This window comes from Nyctereutes procyonoides, unplaced genomic scaffold (genome assembly GCF_905146905.1).
Source record: "Nyctereutes procyonoides isolate TBG_1078 unplaced genomic scaffold, NYPRO_anot_genome, whole genome shotgun sequence".
NCBI lineage: Eukaryota > Metazoa > Chordata > Mammalia > Carnivora > Canidae > Nyctereutes > Nyctereutes procyonoides.
In genome coordinates, this window is record NW_026575142.1 from 9,675,477 (window position 1) to 9,695,007 (window position 19,531).

A 19,531-nucleotide genomic window follows, 5' to 3' on the forward strand; every position below is an offset into this window, starting at 1 on the left:
TCTTTGGTCAGATTTAGAGGGCTCTAGAAAGTTGGTTAATTCAATTTTGGAAATTAATTTAAACTTCCAACAACCTATTAAAAAAATAAGACCTGTTAGAAACTATCAACCCTGACTTTTCTGGTAAGAACAGAATCTACAACAAAGGTGATGGTCATCCCACCTCCACCCTGCTCAGACCCCATGGAGAAGACTCTTCTGGACTGGCTATTAATCAGCAGGAATACATTAAGATTGGGACAGTGAGAATAAGGAGGGCATGCCAGAGGAGGAGTAGCTGAAGGGATTAGAGCTGGTCAGAAAAGAATGATCTTAGGTGGAAGACTATGGGAAACGTGTTAATTGCTGCCAAATATTTCAAGGGCTGTCAGCTAATGAGATCCATAATCCACAGACCATAGGACTGGGAACAAAGGATGATTATTGGGAAGTAAGTTGAGCTGCCACAAATGGAATGGGATATTTTAGTAGGTAATGACTTCTCTATCACTAAAGACATTCAATTTGATATTAGATGTCCATTCTTCAGAGAGACTGAAACAGGGCCATTGTCAGCTCATATAGTGTCTCTGTGAGAATAGAAAAAGTACTCCCTCTAGATGGATGCAACGCTAAGCCAACATGCACAGCCAGGCTAGAGTTCAGCCTCCGTTCATTCATTTTGCAGGGCGCCCCTACGTAGGGCAGAACATGCATAACCACACACAGCTGTGTCCATGATCTTAACATGTTCTGCCCCAACAGCAATCAATCAAAAGAGAGGAAGACACACAGAATAAAAGAGCCCTCATAAATCAGAAGGTCAGACCTGTAGGGCCTGATTGACCTATAGGGCCTTTATGAAAGAACTGATCCTTTAAGCCAGATGTGTCCCTCAAAAAACAGAAATAATTTGGGCCCTTTCGTTTATGATTAAATTCACGACACTTCATCACTGAAATATACAAAGGGTACTGTCACATGCGGAATTTACTTTAGAAGCTATTAAAATGTCGATACTTTTAAAAAATGCTTACTGTGGGCTAGATAATATGTTAAGTACTTGTACAAATTATCACCTTAATCTGCACAATAACTAAGTAGTAGTACTATACTCATTTTATAGAGGAAGTCTAAGCAGCTTGTCTAAGATCATTTTCCTTGGTAGTGGCAAATCTTCTTAATCATAAAACCAAATCATCCTTTTGAAAAAAAGCAAGTTTTTGAAAGCTCTAACTGCACATCATGATTTTGCATTTCAGTAAAATTTTAAGATTTAGAAGGTTGAATTGGTGCAAAAGCCAGAATGTGATATAAATACTGCGAGTGACAATCATCCTTCTTGACCATCTTTCTGGACCAAGCATGAGCTTGGTTTAATGTGCCCTGGGCCTTAGGTTAATGTACCTGGGCAACATTAAACTGAAGGAACGGAGAGGTGGCTTTCAGAAAATCTGCTTGCACTATTGCAACATTAGTTCATTAAAATCTCCTCTTCCCTTGCCTTACCCCGATCACAACAGCTGTGGTGGTCGCTTCCCCCCAGCACTTCTTTTGCGTTCATGATCGGTACAGTGGACTTGGCAACTAGTCAACACAGCCATGTGACACATTTTTCATGTGAAATTTGAACTGGGCGCTGAAATTGTTCATTGTGTGTCAGTGTGTTTATTTTCACCTCCCCAACTAGGTAGCAACCACCATGAGGGGAGAGACTATGGTTCATACTTTCTAGAAACCACCTAAACTGTGCTTACGCACAGAGCCTTGCACAGAGTTGAGTATCTTACATTGTCCTACAATTTTAGAGTGATTGCAATACATATGCAGCCTGAACTAAACCCATTCTAAGCGTGTTTAAGATTTAGAATGAATCATCCAGGAGCCCCTGCTCCGTAAGTGTTTTCATCATCTTCCTTGTAAATTGGACCTACGGCTCTAGATGATCAAATCCAATGTCTTTTCCTTCCTCTTCCTTTGACTGCATGCAGTCTCAGACTGAAGTGTTTATGATCTGCAATATCTCCCTGAAACTCTGTGATGCGGACTGCCACTCCCTTCTTTTCTTTAGGTGAAAACCTGTTGTTCTTGCTCAACTCCTACCCATTGACTCCTTCTCTGAGAGGCAAAAGGACAAACAGAATAATCTAGGGCTCTACAGTCACACTTAGATGAAAGTTCTATCTCCACTTAGGAAAATTATTTAGCATCTCTGAGCCTCAGTTTTCTGATCTGTAAAATGTAGAGAATTGTACTCATTTTGTAGGATTAATGTGAGGATAAAACAAATTAATTAGATAAAGCATCCAGCCAGGCCCTTGGCCTACCTTGGGTGCTGATAAATTTGCTTTCCCTTTTTTTTCTTTCTTCCCTATCCCCTGCCCCTTTATTATAGCCCTTCTTCTTCTTCCTTCCCCTAGATACAGATTTCCCTCTGTATTCGCTCCCTGGGTGATCTCACCCATTGTATTCTCCCTGAAGACAGTCCCAACTCTACAGAATTTTCAGTGCTAAAGACTCAATATAGGTTTTGTTCCTGGATTTCCAACAATAAATAACGTGTTCCAGGTTCACAAAATGTCTGTTATCTCTCCTCATCTCCCTCTTTTCATAGAAACTTGCTTCTAATAGTGCCACAGGCATGCAGGAGCAAAACGTAAGCCACGCTGTCTGCCCACCACCCAGCTCTGCAGAGTACTCTGCAGGACCTCTTAAGAGACCAGCATCGTCACCTCCCACCTGCATGACCTTGCTGGTCTGCATTTCATCTCTTTTAGCCAGTCTTGCTCCTTGTCCCTGGATTGAGTGTCTCCAAGTCATAGCTCCAATCATGTCACCTCCCTGCCCAGTACTCTCCAACAGCTCCCCATTGCCTGTGACTAAGTTTTGGTCAAAGCTTTGATAAAAGCCTCCACCTTTAAGCCTTGACCTTTTCTTTTTAATTCCCCACAACATGAATACTGTGCTCCCACCAAAGAGGATTACTCAGTGTTCCAAGAACACAGTCTGTACTCTGTCTATGTCTCTGTTCCTGCTGTTTCCTCCTCCTCTGGTGTTCTCTTCCTCACCACCCCCCGTCTCTCTTTGCCAAACTCTTGCCCATCCTGAAAGACTCAGCTTAAAGGTTTTCACACTTGTTGATGAAACTAGTCCCTTCCTTCAGGTGTTCACCAGTGGCCCTCCACCTCTCTTCTGCCCCAACCATTTCTTCCCTGGTCCCCCACGGTCTGGCTGGTGGCAGCTCTTCTGCCCAGCGCACTCTAGCTCAGCACTTTCCACACTCTTCTATCCCAGACCACTTTTTAAAAATTGTAGAATGGAATAAAGCACACAGATGGCACAGAGCAAGTTGACAGACCAATTAATCACTGCATGAAATGAGCAGCATCCAGTCACACTCTTATAAACTTAGAAATGGCTTCATCAAGTTGGCTCCTCCTATCAGTTGCATTATCATGTTTCCTCCTATATTTTGCTTTCATTGCAGCACAACATAAAATGTCCCTTCTTACGGTCGAATGTCACAAAGAAGACAAAACATGCACTTTGTGTTGCCTCTTTGTTTGTTGTAGAAAATAAAGGCCTCCTCTTATCTTTGAAGTCCTCAGTCTCCTTATTTCTTTGCTTAAGGCACTATCTAAGAAATACATGACTCTGATTTTTAGTGCAACTTCCACTTCTCAGCCAGAGATTGAGAGAGAATAAATGGATGTGTTAGCAGTGTTTAATATATGCAGGAAGGGATGAATAACATCCCAAATATATGTTACATTCACCAGACCCAGAGCAGCCATCGTTACAGATGACATCCACTGACAGTGCTAGAGAATGCCTGCACCTCCCACTTCTTCATGCATCTGGTGGCCTCTCCATGCCACAAATTCTCAGGATGTTGCAAATTCCACACTGCAGCACAGTGCTGCATAGTAACAATGACCATTAACTGTGTTTAGTGTTATTCTTACATATAAGGCAGTTCAGATTAAAAAGTCAATAGAGTCCTTAACTATTCTTGCTGTGGTACACACACTTATGTGTGCTGGAATCTAGGGTTCCACAGAATGTAGTTTGGAAAATATTGCCCTAGTTATACTTGCATTACTTATGTTAATTCCAGTTATCATCTGCCAAGCCACGAATCTCACATCTTCTACCAAAATTTTCCTTGACATCACTAATTTGAACAGTATTCAGTTTTGCATTTCCATAGCTCTTGGCAGTGCTCCATATGTAGTTGGGGGGGAAATGATAGAAGGGAAGGAGGGAGAGAGTATGGAATCTGACTAATTCTTATGCCATTTCTGTAAAGTTGATGATTGTAGTGAAAGCTATACAAGGGGAAGTTCACAAAACCATTTTGCATAAAATTCCTGTTCAAATCAAATATGGATATAATTTAAATTATTAATGCTAGGGGTCAGTAGAATGAAAACAGGTTTTCCAGTAAGATTTTGTAAGTAGGAAATGTATTTTTGTTAAAGTCTGAGACATACCACAAAAGTAGTTAGTGATTATTGAGATTACACATGGGCTAGGTCTGCTGTTTTGCTGCATTTAAAATTTCATAAACTAATATATTTGCTGATTTTTTCCCCACTCTGAGGTTTAATTTTTCCCTATGTCAAACACCAGTCTGCTCAGTTAAGGGATGTGGGCTGAGTAAGTCAGTGGAATTTATTATTTATTAACCTCCTATTGTCAATTCCGGTCATCACTTGACTACTGACTTTATGTCTGTCTGCTTTGGCCTAAATACAACCTAGAGTTGCTCTCTGGATCATGGAAAATCTAATATTTCTCCCAATAGATTTGATTATTTTACATTACAGCAGATAAGTTTTTTTGAAGTAGCTACTGATAATTACCTCGCTTTTCTGTGACTCAAATCACTTATCCCTTCTTAAGGGGGATAGATAATCCTATTATGATTATAGTTTTATGAGATTTACTTTTAAGCAAACTTACATTTCTCTATTTTCTCACTGCCTGCTTTGGTTTTGATAGTTTCAAAGAAAGCATGGAGAAATCATCATATTCTGACTGGCTCATTAATAACAGTGTTGCCGAGCTAGTGGCTTCCACAGGCCTTCCAGTGAACATCAGCGATGCCTACCAGGATCCTCGCTTTGATGCCGAGGTAAGAGGAATTCTCTGGTTGCAGTCTTAAGGTTCACTTGTCACACTGGTGATGGTTTGCTCATTGAAGCATAAGAAGGAGATCATATATATTGACAGGTTTTTGGGTTTTTTTTTTTTTTTGCATCTTTCCCCTGTGATCAGACTTAGCATTGCCTGCTGTTGAATAACAGGAAAACCTCCTCTCTACTCTCATTTGTGGCAAAATAGGTATCTGTTATGTATTTGTTTGATGCTCTTTTACATTTGGATACATTTTATATTAAATGTACCCATATACAAGTACCCATGCATTAAATCACGAACACTATATTAAACATAGTTTGTAGGGATCCCTGGGTGGCGCAGCGGTTTGGCGCCTGCCTTTGGCCCAGGGCGCGATCCTGGAGATCCGGGATCGAGTCCCACGTCGGGCTCCCGGTGCATGGAGCCTGCTTCTCCCTCTGCCTGTGTCTCTGCCTCTCTCTCTCTCTCTCTCTGTGACTATCCTAAATTAAAAAAAAGAAAAAAGAAAAAAAAATAAACATAGTTTGTATTAAACTATGAAATAGTTATTAATAAAAATGTGTATATAACATCATTATTTCCCAACAGATGCTCAAACAACTACTGTGTCTTTTAAAATTGTTCCCAAGAGACAGCATCCGGGGGGAGGGGCAAGATGGCGGAAGAGCAGGGTCCCCAAATCACCTGTCCCCACCAAATTACCTAGATAACCTTCAAACCATCCTGAAAATTTACGAATTCGGCCTGAGATGTAAAGAGAGACCAGCTGGAACGCTACAGTGAGAAGAGTTCAGCTTCTATCAAGGTAGGAAGACGGGGAAAAAGAAATAAAGAAACAAAAGGCCTCCGAGGGGGAGGGGCCCCGCGAGGAGCCGGGCTGAGGCCGGGGCGAGAGTCCCCAGGACAGGAGAGCCCCGTCCCGGAGGAGCAGGAGCTGCACCAACCTTCCCGGGCGGGCGGAAAGGGGCTCGCAAGGAGTTGGAGCAGGACCCAGGAGGGCGGGGATGCCCTCGGGCTCCCGGGGACACTAACAGACACCTGCGCGCGCAGGAGAGTGCTCCGAGCTTCCTAAGCACCGGAGCAGTTCGGAGGGGCTCGGGAGCGGCTCCAGGGAGGGAGCTGCGGGGCGGGAGCGCAAATCCAACAACACAGGCCCCGGAGCACAGGGCGCCGGGACACAGCCCAGGATCCGGCCTCCCCCGGGACAGGCAGAGGCCGGGAGGGCCCAGGACAGCAAGGACGCTCCTGCCCCGAGCTGAGCACATCAGCGGCCCCGCCCCGGAGCCTCCAGGCCCTGCGGACGGGAGCCGAGAGCCCCGAGCCCCGTAGTTCCTGCGGAGGCTGAATCCAGGCTTCCAGAGTTGCCATAGCAACTGCAACTGTTCCTCCTGAGACCTCACGGGGTAAACAACCCCCGCTGAGCCCTGCAGCAGGCAGGGGCAGAGCAGCTCCCCCAAGTGCTAACACCTGAGAATCAGCGCAACAGGCCCCTCCCCCAGAAGACCAGCTAGAGGGACCAGTGATACTCCCCCGTGTTCCAATACAACTTGTTTTTGGCCACTCTGCACTGAGCAAAATGACTAGAAGGAAAACCTCACTTCAAAAGAAAGAATCAGAAACAGCCCTCTCTCCCACAGAGTTACAAAATCTGGATTACACTTCAATGTCAGAAAGCCAATTCAGAAGCACTATTCTACAGCTACTGGTGGCTCTAGAAAAAAGCATTAAGGCCTCACGAGACTTCATGACTGCAGAATTTAGATCCAATCAGGCAGAAATTAAAAATCAATTGAATGAGATGCAATCCAAACTAGAAGTCCTAACGACGAGGGTTAACGAGGTGGAAGAACGAGTGAGTGACATAGAAGACAAGTTAATGGCAAAGAGGGAAACTGAGGAAAAAAGAGATAAACAATTAAAGAACCATGAAGACAGATTAAGGCAAATAAATGACACTCTAAGGAAGAAAAACCTACGTTTAATTGGGGTTCCCGAGGGCGCCGAAAGGGACAGAGGGCCAGAATATGTATTTGAACAAATCCTAGCTGAAAACTTTCCCAATCTGGGAAGGGAAACAGGCATTCGGATCCAGGAAATAGAGAGATCCCCCCTAAAATCAATAAAAACCGTTCAACACCTCGACATCTAATAGTGAAGCTTGCAAATTCCAAAGATAAAGAGAAGATCCTTAAAGCAGCAAGAGACAAGAAGTCCCTGACTTTCATGGGGAGGAATATTAGGGTAACAGCAGACCTCTCCACAGAGACCTGGCAGGCCAGAAAGGGCTGGCAGGATATATTCAGGGTCCTAAATGAGAAGAACATGCAACCAAGAATACTTTATCCAGCAAGGCTCTCATTCAAAATGGAAGGAGAGATAAAGAGCTTCCAAGACAGGCAGGAACTGAAAGAATATGTGACCTCCAAACCAGCTCTGCAAGAAATTTTAAGGGGGACTCTTAAAACTCCCCTTTAAGAAGAAGTTCAAGTAACTCTGAACGTGAATGGGCTTAATGACCCCATCAAAAGGCGCAGAGTTTCAGACTGGATAAAAAAACAGGACCCATCTATTTGCTGTCTACAAGACTCATTTTAGACAGAAGGACACCTACAACCTGAAAATAAAAGGTTGGAGAACCATTTACCATTCAAATGGTTCTCAAAATATACCCTAAAAACTACAGAACACTTCTGAAAGAAATTGAGGAAGACACAAAGAGATGGAAAAATATTCCATGCTCATGGATTGGCAGAATTAATATTGTGAAAATGTCAATGTTACCCAGGGCAATTTACACGTATAATGCAATCCCTATCAAAATACCATGGACTTTCTTCAGAGACTTAGAACAAATTATTTTAAGATTTGTGTGGAATCAGAAAAGACCCCAAACAGCCAGGGGAATTTTAAAAAAAGAAAACCATATCTGGGGGCATCACAATGCCAGATTTCAGGTTGTACTACAAAGCTGTGTTCATCAAGACAGTGTGGTACTGGCACAAAAACAGACATATAGATCAATGGAACAGAACAGAGAACCCAGAAGTGGACCCTGAACTTTATGCTCAACTAATATACGATAAAGGAGGAAAGACGATCCACTAGAAGAAAGACAGTCTCTTCAATAAATGGTGCTGGGAAAATTGGACATCCACATGCAGAAGAATGAAACTGGACCACTCTCTTGCACCATACACAAAGATAAACTCAAAATAGATGAAAGATCTAAATGTGAGACAAGATTCCATCAAAATCCCAGAGAAGAACTCAGGCAACACCCTTTTTTAACTTGGCCACAGTAACCGGAGAAGGACAAACAGTGTATGTTCTCATTCATTTGGGGAATATGAATAATAGCGAAAGGGAATATAAGGGAAGGGAGAAGAAATGTGTGAGAAATATCAGAAAGGGAGACAGAACATAGAGACTCCTAACTCTGGGAAATGAACTGGGGGTGGTGGAGGGGGAGGAGGGTGGGGGGTGGGGGTGAATGGGTGACGGGCACTGAGGGGTACACTTGACGGGATGAGCACTGGGTGTTATTCTGTATGTTGGTAAATTGAACACCAATAAAAATTAATTTATAAAAAAATAAATAAAAAAAAAATAAAATTGTTCCCAAGAAATGGTAAATTGGTTTGTGTTATTGTTTAATGTTAATTTTGCAGGCACATTGTGCTATATATATATATATATACACAGAATATAGTAAAGTGGTATAGGTTCTGACTTGCAGATGTTTAAATTCTAAGTAGCTACAATATCACACAGATAAATTTACATGAATTTATAAAATCTGTGTGTGTATTCAATAATTTACATGTTTCCTATTCTAGACTGCCAAGCTAAGATCTAGAGTAGCAGGAGATTTTTGGCAAGGAAGGTGAGGAGATGTGTTCCAGGCAAAGCTGAGAGAGCACAGGGCTGGGGTGGAGAAGTGGGGAGCTGAGAAGGGTTAATGCTGCTGAAAGCTCCAGGGAAATGAGGCTGGAGAGGGAAGCAGAGGCCAGATTGCTCCAAGACTTTGAACGCCATGTTAAGAAGTTTGAGTATTTGTCTTAGGCAATGGGGAGCCAGTAGTTGGGTTTTAAATCAGGGAAATGCAGAAGTTGTATTTTAGAAAGATCACGCCACCTCTGTGGCTATAGCACGGAGGACAGATTAGCAATAATAGCTGAACATTTAAGTGGAAATGACATCTCTGGAAATGGACAGGGATCCCTTCAGCCCCAGTCTCCGGACTTCACAGTTCTCTTCCTCAGGCCTGCTCTCTGCTGTCCCATGTCTGGGGTAGGACATGATGTGACAGGAGGCTGCAATCTAAACTTAACTTCGAACTTCAGTCATGTCATCTTTGCAGATCTCTGCAGGAAAATTTTTAATTCTCCAAAACTCACCATCTCTCTGTAGCTGCCTGGAGCTTTATTCCCCCAGGCCATGTCCTCTAATAGTTTCTGTTAATTCTTGAGCATGGAGCTCAGCTGCTCCTACCTTGCAAATCCTTTCACAAACTCCCAGTCTGGGTTGGGTATCTCTGCAGCATCTCCCTCGGCTGTCCCAACCCTGAGCCCCTTGTAGCTCTCTTCAGTTCTGATGCATTATTTCTGAGCTTTGACTTATCTTCCTTGGGAAACTACACAGTCTGGAGCTTCTTTAGCTGTCTTCCTTTGTGGGAAAATATCACCAACTTGGTTCTGTGGTTGGCAGAGCAAAAATGATTTCTAGAGGTCAATATTTGTATACTTTAGCATTACGATTGGGTTAGGACTGATTTGGCAAACTTGTGTTTGCCATGTTTCTTTCTTCCTTGCTTTTAGAGAAAGAATACTGAAGAACAAATATCTAGACAGTTTTATGAAGGAATGCTCTCAGTATCCTATTATTAACATCAGTAAGAGCTGAACAAGCTGAAAGGCTTGCTATGCAGAAACATCATTCATTGCCAATTCCTTGTTGCCAAGTCATCATATTAGATTAGATGTCAAGGGATCATGGTTGATTCATATCTCAAATTTCAGCGCTAAATTTGGTATGGATTACTGTTATTCTGCTCTTAGCTTTGGACCATGAAGTCAAATTTTGGGGAAAAGAAAGAATCAACAAATTACACCACTTAAAAATGTTGGTTACTAAGCCATATGTAAAAATATAACAAAACATGAGGCAGTGTACACCTGCCACCCAGTTTAAGCATCTGTACCTTGGAGAATGACATGCTGGGTCATAGGTTTCAACATCTTTGCCTTTATCAGGGAAGGAAAAATTCTTGTCCAATCATTGCTCATTTTTTTTCTTATGAAAAACAACACAATATCTCAAGAATACTTCTTACTCATACAATTTAGTGATCTTGGATAAACCATATCCTTATGTCTACAGACTCTTACCACATCTCTTCCTGATTAGTGAGACAGCCATTCCACATTTTCCCTGCACTCACAGCCCATTCCAATAAAGCAGACTGCTCCACTGATCTATAAAAAGAACAATGTGGACTCGTGAACAAAAATCCAGCAGTTATTTCTATGGGATCGGGCATAAAAATTTCATGCTTTTAGCCAGTAGTTAGAAGCAAGGATGTCTGAAGACAGTAAACTATGGTAGGTTAAGCAGTGACTATTTTGTGAAATCACTTTCTACCCTCTGATAAAATAAAGCATGTACTTAGATCAACATTATTTCTTGGTTTTCCACCTAAAATGCTTTCAATCTGCTATATACCTAGTACTAGATTTCAAATGCAAATCTGAAGATGCATTATATATGATTTTTACATGGTCACTTTGCATGGTATTGGAATTTATTTATTTATTTATTTATTTATTATTTATTTATTTATTTATTTATTTTTAAGATTTTTATATATTTATTCATGAGAGACACAGAGAGAGGCAGAGACACAGGCAGAGGGAGAAGCAGGTTCCCTGCGGGGAGTCCGATGTGGGACTCAATCCCAGGACCCCAGGGTCACAACCTGAGCCAAAGCCAGATGTGCAACTACTGAGCCACCCTGGTGCCCTGATACTGGAATTCAAAGTTACTTTATGTTTCCCTTCTCATGCTAAGGGGAAAAAATTAGGAAGGAATTAATCAATGCAGATGGAGGTGAGAGAGAGAATTCTGCCTACATGCAGGCACTTAGTAGATATTTCCTGAGAATGTGTGTGTATGTTGTAGTATGTGTGTGTGTGTATGTGTACGCGCATTATGTATTACTCCGGGAAAAGCAAGATTATTTATCTGCTTAAGCCTTCTCCCTTCTCAAGTATATTTTGCCTCAGTGACAGGAGTCAACTGTTTGTTAATAATGAATGAGACTCCAGACTAAGCCGCCATGCTAAGAGGCTAAGAGGCTCCAACCTTCTCCCCATGAAGCCTGATGTAAGATGGTATAGATCATAAGATAAAGACAACCATTTCAGATAATATTTTTTATTAATGTTTTAAGTATTTTCCTCAAGATAAAAAAAATATGAGAAAATGAAATTGTGGGCAGCCTGGGTGGCTCAGCGGTTTTAGCGCCACCTTCAGCTCAGGGCGTGATCCTGGACACCCAGGATGGAGTCCCACGTCGGGCTCCCTGCATGGAGTCTGCTTTTCCCTCTGCCTGTGTCTCTGCCTCTCTTTCTCTCTCTCTCTGTCTCTCATGAATAAATAAATAAAATCTTTAAAAAAGAAAAAAATAAAATGAAATTGCTTCATTCTTGCACTAAAAGTAATTCTGGAATCATCCTAGAAATAGAGGGTAACTTTTAGAACTGTATTGTCTTCCTACAAAGGTTTGAGTCCTCTCTTCTTGGTCCGTAATTTTTATCGGTGATCATAGCTGAGTATTTATTTATTACTGGTAGAATATAAAGAAATTTTTTCAGTCCAGTATTAATTGAGTATCTCCCAGAGTTTTCTCCACTGGAAAAAGTGCTTGCTTTTTGGTTCTCTACACTCACTAACTTCCTTGAATAGTTTGAAGCTGGTTAACAAGAATGATAATTTGCAGAGTGGTAGCATGGGGAATCCCTTTCAAAGCATTTCCTATTTTTCTTACAGATTTTCTCAACAAATGTCTATACAATAAACTTAAATATGGGGAGCCCTGGGTGGCGTAGTGGTTTAGCGCCTGCCTTTGGCCCAGGGCGCGATCCTGGAGACCCGGGATCGAATCCCATGTCGGGCTCCCGGTGCATGGAGCCTGCTTCTCCCTCTGCCTATGTCTCTGCCTCTCTCTCTCTCTCTCTCTCTCTCTCATAAATAAATTTTAAAAAAATTTAAAAAAATAAATAAATAAGCTTAAATCTGCCAGAAATACATTTTCCTGAATAATGGTATCTATCCTCAGTTTCTCAATGGTTCAGTGGCTAATTCTGGCAACCTGAATTCTCTTTACTGAACATGAAGAAGGACCCCAATTCATCATACAGTGTAGTGTTTTGGGATACAACACCCATTTTGGGATAGAACACCCAAAAATGAATTAGCTTTATTCTGGTGTTTCATACTATAGGTGTGTCAACTTTCAGTTAATAGGAATATTAGTGATTTCCTTAATTTACAGATGAGGAAACAGCTGGAGTGTCTTGTCTAAGGCCACACAGCTTCCTCAAGATAGGGCACAGAACTAACTGGACTTTCTGATTCCTAACTCAATTCCCTGACTGGCTTCCTATGTGGACCAGCTGTGGAGGGGCTCCCTGAGCAATGGAACCCACTCCATCTATCCTCTGTCCACAAAGGCACATGAACGTTGGCCAGCAGACGTACCTTTTTGTCCTGTCTGCTCCACTCACCTGTTGTGTCATCTTGGGCATACTACTTGCATATGTATTGTAACATGTAGAATTCTATATAAATATTTTGTAAATGATGCAATCTTATATAAATGTCGGTGAAGATATTCATCTGATTAAGAACTAGTTTCTTCTTTTGGGGTGGGGACAGGTTGGCAGAAGCAGGTCCTTTTCTCTAAATGCAGGGCCTTTTTACAGAGCTGCAGACCAGCAGACCTTGATTATAGACAAGACAACTTCAATTCTCTTCATCCACAGACACAATGGGGAAGGAAGAGGAAAGTCTCTAGCCAAAGAGGGGAGTTAAAAGTGAGTGTTGACGGTAAAGGAGAGATGGTGGCACTAATCTGATAACCAGTAGCTCTTCAAGTCAGCCAGGTCTCTGCTTGTCTTCTCAGAGGAGGAACAGTAACAGATGTTAGTTACAAAGGTGGTGAAAGCTGGATGCATGTCCCATGGCCTTGGGCTGCCATGGAGAGATGATCACCATATCCTTTCCTAAAGGAGCCAGCAATATGCAGACTTGGCTCTTCACAAGAATGGCCAGACATCCAGGGGCCAGATTACTAAGGCACATTAAGGATGATCAGATTTCAGGAGCCAGCCACACTGTCCAGGTCCAAACAATCCACCAATCTTTAAAACATAGCTGAAAAGCCAGTGACACTGGTATATCTCAAACACAGCCCTGTTGCCTGCATTCAAACCACAGTTAAGGCACTAGGTAAACTCCAAAATCTCCATGGCTTGACACAAAAGGAGTTTAGTTTTTTGCTCATGCTAAGCCCAAACGGACACTCCTGATCATTGGCACTGCATAAGGAGGTGTTCCTTTCCCCATCAATAAAATTGTTTAGCAACCTGTGATGAATGACTCATCCAGTAAACCATCTTGTAGAGTCTTCAGATCACTAACTGAGTGCCAACCCCAATACGTCTTCTCATGTGTATTTGGTAATTTCTCCTCCAATTTAGACCAACATGAGAAGCTTGTCAGCTTGGGGATTCATGATGCCAGTGGCATTCTGTTAATAAGAGAGAATTTACTCTACCAAACTTTGCCTTAGCTGTTCAATTAAAGTGGAAACTAGATTTCCAATTTCAATGTCTTTCCTACCTTATAATAACTCCAGGGAAGTCCTTACAAATTCTGCCCAAAGATATGCAGCAAGAGAATGACCCTTACTTTGAAATCTCAGTTTTGAAACTGTTGGTCTTCCTTTTAATAAAAACTACAAAAGGATGTGTTTCATGTGATAGAAAGCCCATCCCAGGTGCTGCCAGGAGCCTGCTGTGAAGGTTATGGGGCAAGTAATCATAGTTGTCTACCTGCTGAGTATTGTCTTTGTGATTGTATTAAATATTTAATGGAGTTCCCTCCCTGTGGGAACAGAGCGACTCAGAGGGCAAGGCACGGTGATTACTTGCCTTCTGTCTGCCTGTTTGAGTTGACTCCTAGGAGCGGCACCTGCTGAGCTTGATAGTCTGCATGGTTTTAAGGCCAAACTCCTTGGTTTATGGGTGGAAAATGATGATGGAATAGTTATATAAGATACCCACAGAGCCAGAACTAAATTTCTGAGCTTTAAATTCTACAACCTTATGAAGATCGCTATATATTTATTCTGTTACATCCTCCATGGAAAGAATGGAAGACAGAAGACAGAAAAGATATACCTGATTATTTTATTTATAGCAGCTCAAAAAACCGTCATGTTCACAGGTTATTGTTTAGATGGGTTTTGTAGTTTTGCTCATCATTTGCTCCTTGGAAAGAGGAGGCCCACACTCGGCTCCTGAAAACATGGACAGAACACCGTGTGTATTAATTTTCTATCGCTCCATAACAAGGCACCACAGTTTCAGCAGCTTAAAACAAACATCCGCTTCTTATCTCACAATTCCCATAGGTTGGAAATCTGGGCACGGCAGAGCTGTATTCTCCACTCTGGGGTCTCAGATGGCTAAAACCAAGATGTTGGCCAGGTGGCATTCTCATGTGGATTTTGGCACTTTTCAGACCTTATTCGGGTGATGATAGAATTGAGTTTCTTGAAGTTGTAGACTAAAGTTTCCATTTTCTTACTGACTGCTATTAAAAGGTCTCTCTCAGCTCTTACACACTGCCCTTAGGTGCTAGTCATATGGTCCTCTCACAACACAGCACCTCACTTGCTCAATGCCAACAGGACGTTGGCCGTGACTGAGGCTTCCGTGATGTCAGGAGTGACTCACGTAATCACAAGAGTGGCTCTCCCATCACCTCTGCCACATAATGTAGCCTAATCAAGGAAGTGATGATCCTGTCATAGTTACAAGTCCTGCCCACACTCAAGGGGCAGGATGGTGCCAGACTTGTACAAAGTGGAGAGTGGCAGGTCGGAATCTTAGAGGCCATCTTTAGAATTCGGCCTACCACTCTATGATAATGACTACAATTGCATCCACACAAAATGTCTCTATCCCATAGGACCTTCCGTATGTCCTGCTATGGAAAAATATCCACGAGGAGAAAAACCACAAAGAAGTATGTATAGAATAATGTATAGAATAATATATGTGCATATATATACACATATGTACATATATTTTTCTAATAGAGCTCCTAAATCTAACATGTCCAAAACAGAGCTCACAATCTTTTTTTCTCCCAAGCCTGCTCCTCTCTCTGTTTCCCTGTCTCTATTAAGGCAACACAATTCTTCTTGATGCTTATGACAAAAATTTTATAGGCATCATCCTCTCATTTACACATCTAATTCATCAGGAAGTCCAATTGGCTCTACTTGCAAAATTTATCCAGAATCTGACCACTTCTCACCGCTCAACTGCTACCAACCATGTCCAACCACCCTCATCTCTGGACTATTTTTCATGGCCAGAGCCTCTTAATCTCTGCCCCTCTATATGCTATTCCCTATACAATAGCCAGATACTCTTAATTTTTAAGTCCTATCATGTCACAACTCTGCGCACAAACTCTTCAAAGTCTCCTTATGTCACTAGAGTAAAAATCAAACTCACAGTTCTCTTAGAGCTTTACAATGCCCTACACATCTGGCATCTCCTTATCTGGCCCCAGCACTGACTTCTACTTCTCCAGCCACACTGGTCTGTTTATTCCTAGAACATGCTGCTCACATTTCTACTGCAGGGCCTTTGCACTGGCCATTCTCTCAGCTGAAATACTCTTCCCTCAATATCTGTGTGGCTTAAATCCTCACTTCTTTAAAGTCATCTTTCAAATATTAGCTGTTAGTATGGCCTGACAACCTTGATATTAAATTCCCTTTATCCTGCTCTATTTTTTTCTCTGTAATTCCTAATATCTTCTAACATGTAATCTGTTTCTGTATTTTTGTTGTATTTTTTGCCAGCTGTCTTCTCTCACTAGAATGTAAGCTCAACGAAGGTGAGGATTTTGTCGGTTTTGCTCACTGATGTCTCCCAAACAACTAGAACAATGGTTAGAAATTAATAGTCATTACTGTTCAACATTGTTGAATATTTTATCTATGTTGTTTATGAACATATCTCTGTTTTTGAAAAATCATAAATTGATGCATGAGCATATTATATATCTATAGAAAAAGATCAGGAAGGGCTTATACTAAACTGTTAATAGTTGCCATGTTTAGCGATGGCAAGATTAGAGATTTTGATTTTATATTTACTTAAAAATTTCAGAAGTATTTGTATTATTTTCATCATCAGGCAAAATTTAAAGATATTTTTTAAATTTTAGACCTTTTATATCTTATGTGAAATTACATCTTGCTAGGCTATTGCAAACTCTTTAGAAACTATAAATTATTACTTAGAACCAGAATTGAAATAATGCTAATTCTAAGTAAATTAATTTGCCTTGCCTTATCTTTGGGGAATTTAGATGATTATTTTCTATTGCCCTAGCCAGCATACAGTGCTGCTTGGATTTTATACTAAGATCCTTCTTTGCCTGAGACATCCCAACAGCATGTACAACACGTGCATTTGCAGATGACCTGCCACTGTATCAGGTGGCTTCTTAGAGTGTATACTCTATTTACAAATATGGCCACCAGAAACAGTTATTCTGGTCTTGCTTTTAGCTGGCATTGTGCTTATGAATTCAACTCCCGATAATTAGTTGCACTCAAATGCATTATCGGTGGAGCTTTCTGCTCTTCTTTTCATACTAGATTCAAAAGAATACCTTAAAACAAATATACTAATGCACAAACAATGCATTATTTAGTCATTATAAGGTATAATATTCTACTGCTTAATTTAGTATTTCCTCCCATTTGTATAGTTATGGAAGAGAATTTTCAGAGTCATTATGTGCAGGGTTTCTCCTCTGCCTGCAGCAGGGATGAACAATTGGACACGATATATAAATAAGAAAGGTTCAGAAAGGGGGAGATGGCAGAAAATAACTAAAAAGTAGGGCAGGCCTTATGCACGGATGGTTTGTTACAAATTTAGGAGCAATGGGAAACCCATCAGGACCCAGATCCCTTCGGCCATGGGTGGCTGAAGCTCAGAGTTACACAGTTAAATCTAAGGTGTCATGACCCTAAGTCCATCACAATTCAATCCTATGCAGTTTTTCCATATAAAATTCTTTCTCTGATTTTTTTTTGTTATTAAAGTCCATTGAAGACAACTCAATAGTTCTTGCCCTTGTCATGTAGCACTTAAAGATAATGGGGCTCCAGGCTCTAAGATCCTTTGACTTACAGCATTAAAGCCCATTTCGCCTGTCAGTGCTTCATAGCAAAGCACTCCCGCAATCTGAGATGCTGAGTGCTAGCCCAGCAGGACAATTCATTGTCTCTTTCCTATAGCGCCTTCTGGTCTATCAGCTATGCTACGGTTACAAAGGGAAATGTGCAAAATTGAAACCTTTAAGAGATAGAGCTCCATGGATCTGCTGAAAAGCATTTGCTACCACTAATCTCTCAGTCGCTGATACTTAGTGTAAACCAGTTTGAGATCCCTTCCAGAAGGTAGGGTTGGGTAGAGAGGACTGGACAGTGGAAAACAACAATTCCAGATGACCAGGAAAGCAAGGAAGGTTAGGAGGAATAAGATACAGAATGGGGTAGCTGTGGGAGTGAAGACAAGTTGGGGTCCCGTGGAACAGATTCTGCTGCATAGGTGGTGAAGACAATGCCTCAGTTCTAAGCCCAAAGGTCAGTTATTTTTTCTTAGGAGAAAAAATAAATTTCTTTTGTCAGAAATTTAAAGATTCATTGTAGGTATGTTCTAGAAGCCATCAGGATTGATTCTCTGTGTAGGTAAGTTAAGGAAAAAGAAACTGCCTCTTTACTATTTCAGAAAAATCAAGCCACTGACTTTAGAACATCTCCTTCAGCTTGTCCTACTACCAGAATTTCTCTCTAGTAGATTGATATTTGGGAGATAAAGTATGGCTTTAAATTATTGCTAGGGCGCCTGGGTAGCTCAGTTGGTTAAGCATCTTCCCTTGGTTCGAGTCATGATCCTGGGGTCCTTGGATGGAGCCCCGAGTCATCGGGCTCCCTTCCCTATTCAGCAGGGGGTCTGCTTCTCCCTCTGCCCCTCCCCTCACTCATGCTCTCTCTCTCATTCACTCTCTCTCAAATAAATAAATAAAATCTTTAAAAAATAAATTTTTGCTGAAATTGTACATATCTTTGTAGGGAAAGGAAACACATTGGATATTAAAGAATAGTGTTAGAGTACCACCGATTCATTTAACCACATTTTCACTGACCACCTTTGAGAGGCTAGAAAATATGACAAGCGTGTTTGGGTGGCTCCAAGTAGGTCCATTAATTGAAAAGATCTAATGAAGACAAAGGCGAGACAGAATTTTTAGCTATATGCATCTTCAATTGGAAAGAAGTAGTCACCCCTCGATAATATGTTTATTTTAACTGTTAGCCTCCTAGAAAGGCTGCTTAGTCTCACATGGTCTAACATTTGAGACTCTAAAATGTGGGTTTTAAACTAAGAATGATCAAGCAGGAACCTTGTGGAACAGTGGGGCAGATATTTGGGGGCAGCTCTTCCTCTCAATATTAGTAATATTTACATTTGCAAAACACCTTACAAATTTTGAAACCCTTTCACACATAAATTCTTTCAAAACAACTTGGAAAATAAGAAAAAGCACAAAGGACAAAAGATGAGAATCTGCTATAATGCCAAAATCTAGAGACAGCAGGTGTTAACATCCTGGTGTGCCCCAGATAAATATCGATGGCAAAAATCAAGACAAAGAGAGTTTCGGTGCCTTGGTTGGGGCCAATAGACATTTTTGAGCTCCATTGACATATGATCTGAAGACCTGAGGTTATCCAACTAACGAAGATGATTCTTTCCTTCATACTTTGTTATTCCTCTTCACCCTTGTTTGGGATTCTCCCCTGATGGGCCTCATCTCTTTTCCTTTGGCCCCTGCAGAGAATGAGATATGCTTCCAGTCTTTGCCATTTCATATGGTCATATTAACTAACTCGGATTAGTTTCACTTTTCCAGAAACAACAGCATTGCCACAGATAGACAAGTGGGGGGATTGCCTTAATGATGCTAAAATTAAAAAAAAAAATTCACTCCCATAATACTCTGCTATCCTTCCTCCTCCCTCTCTCCCGTC

General features: G+C 41.3%; 1 protein-coding gene across 1 annotated transcript in view; it reads left to right on the forward strand.

Moving 5' to 3' along the window:
- Nucleotides 1-19,531, forward strand: part of PDE11A (phosphodiesterase 11A) — a 376,450-nt gene that overhangs the window by 175,831 nt on the left and 181,088 nt on the right. Inside the window, exon 6 of the mRNA XM_055308352.1 lies at nt 4,984-5,116. Coding sequence (XP_055164327.1) covers nt 4,984-5,116 — 133 coding nt within the window. The remainder of the gene's footprint in view (nt 1-4,983; nt 5,117-19,531) is intronic.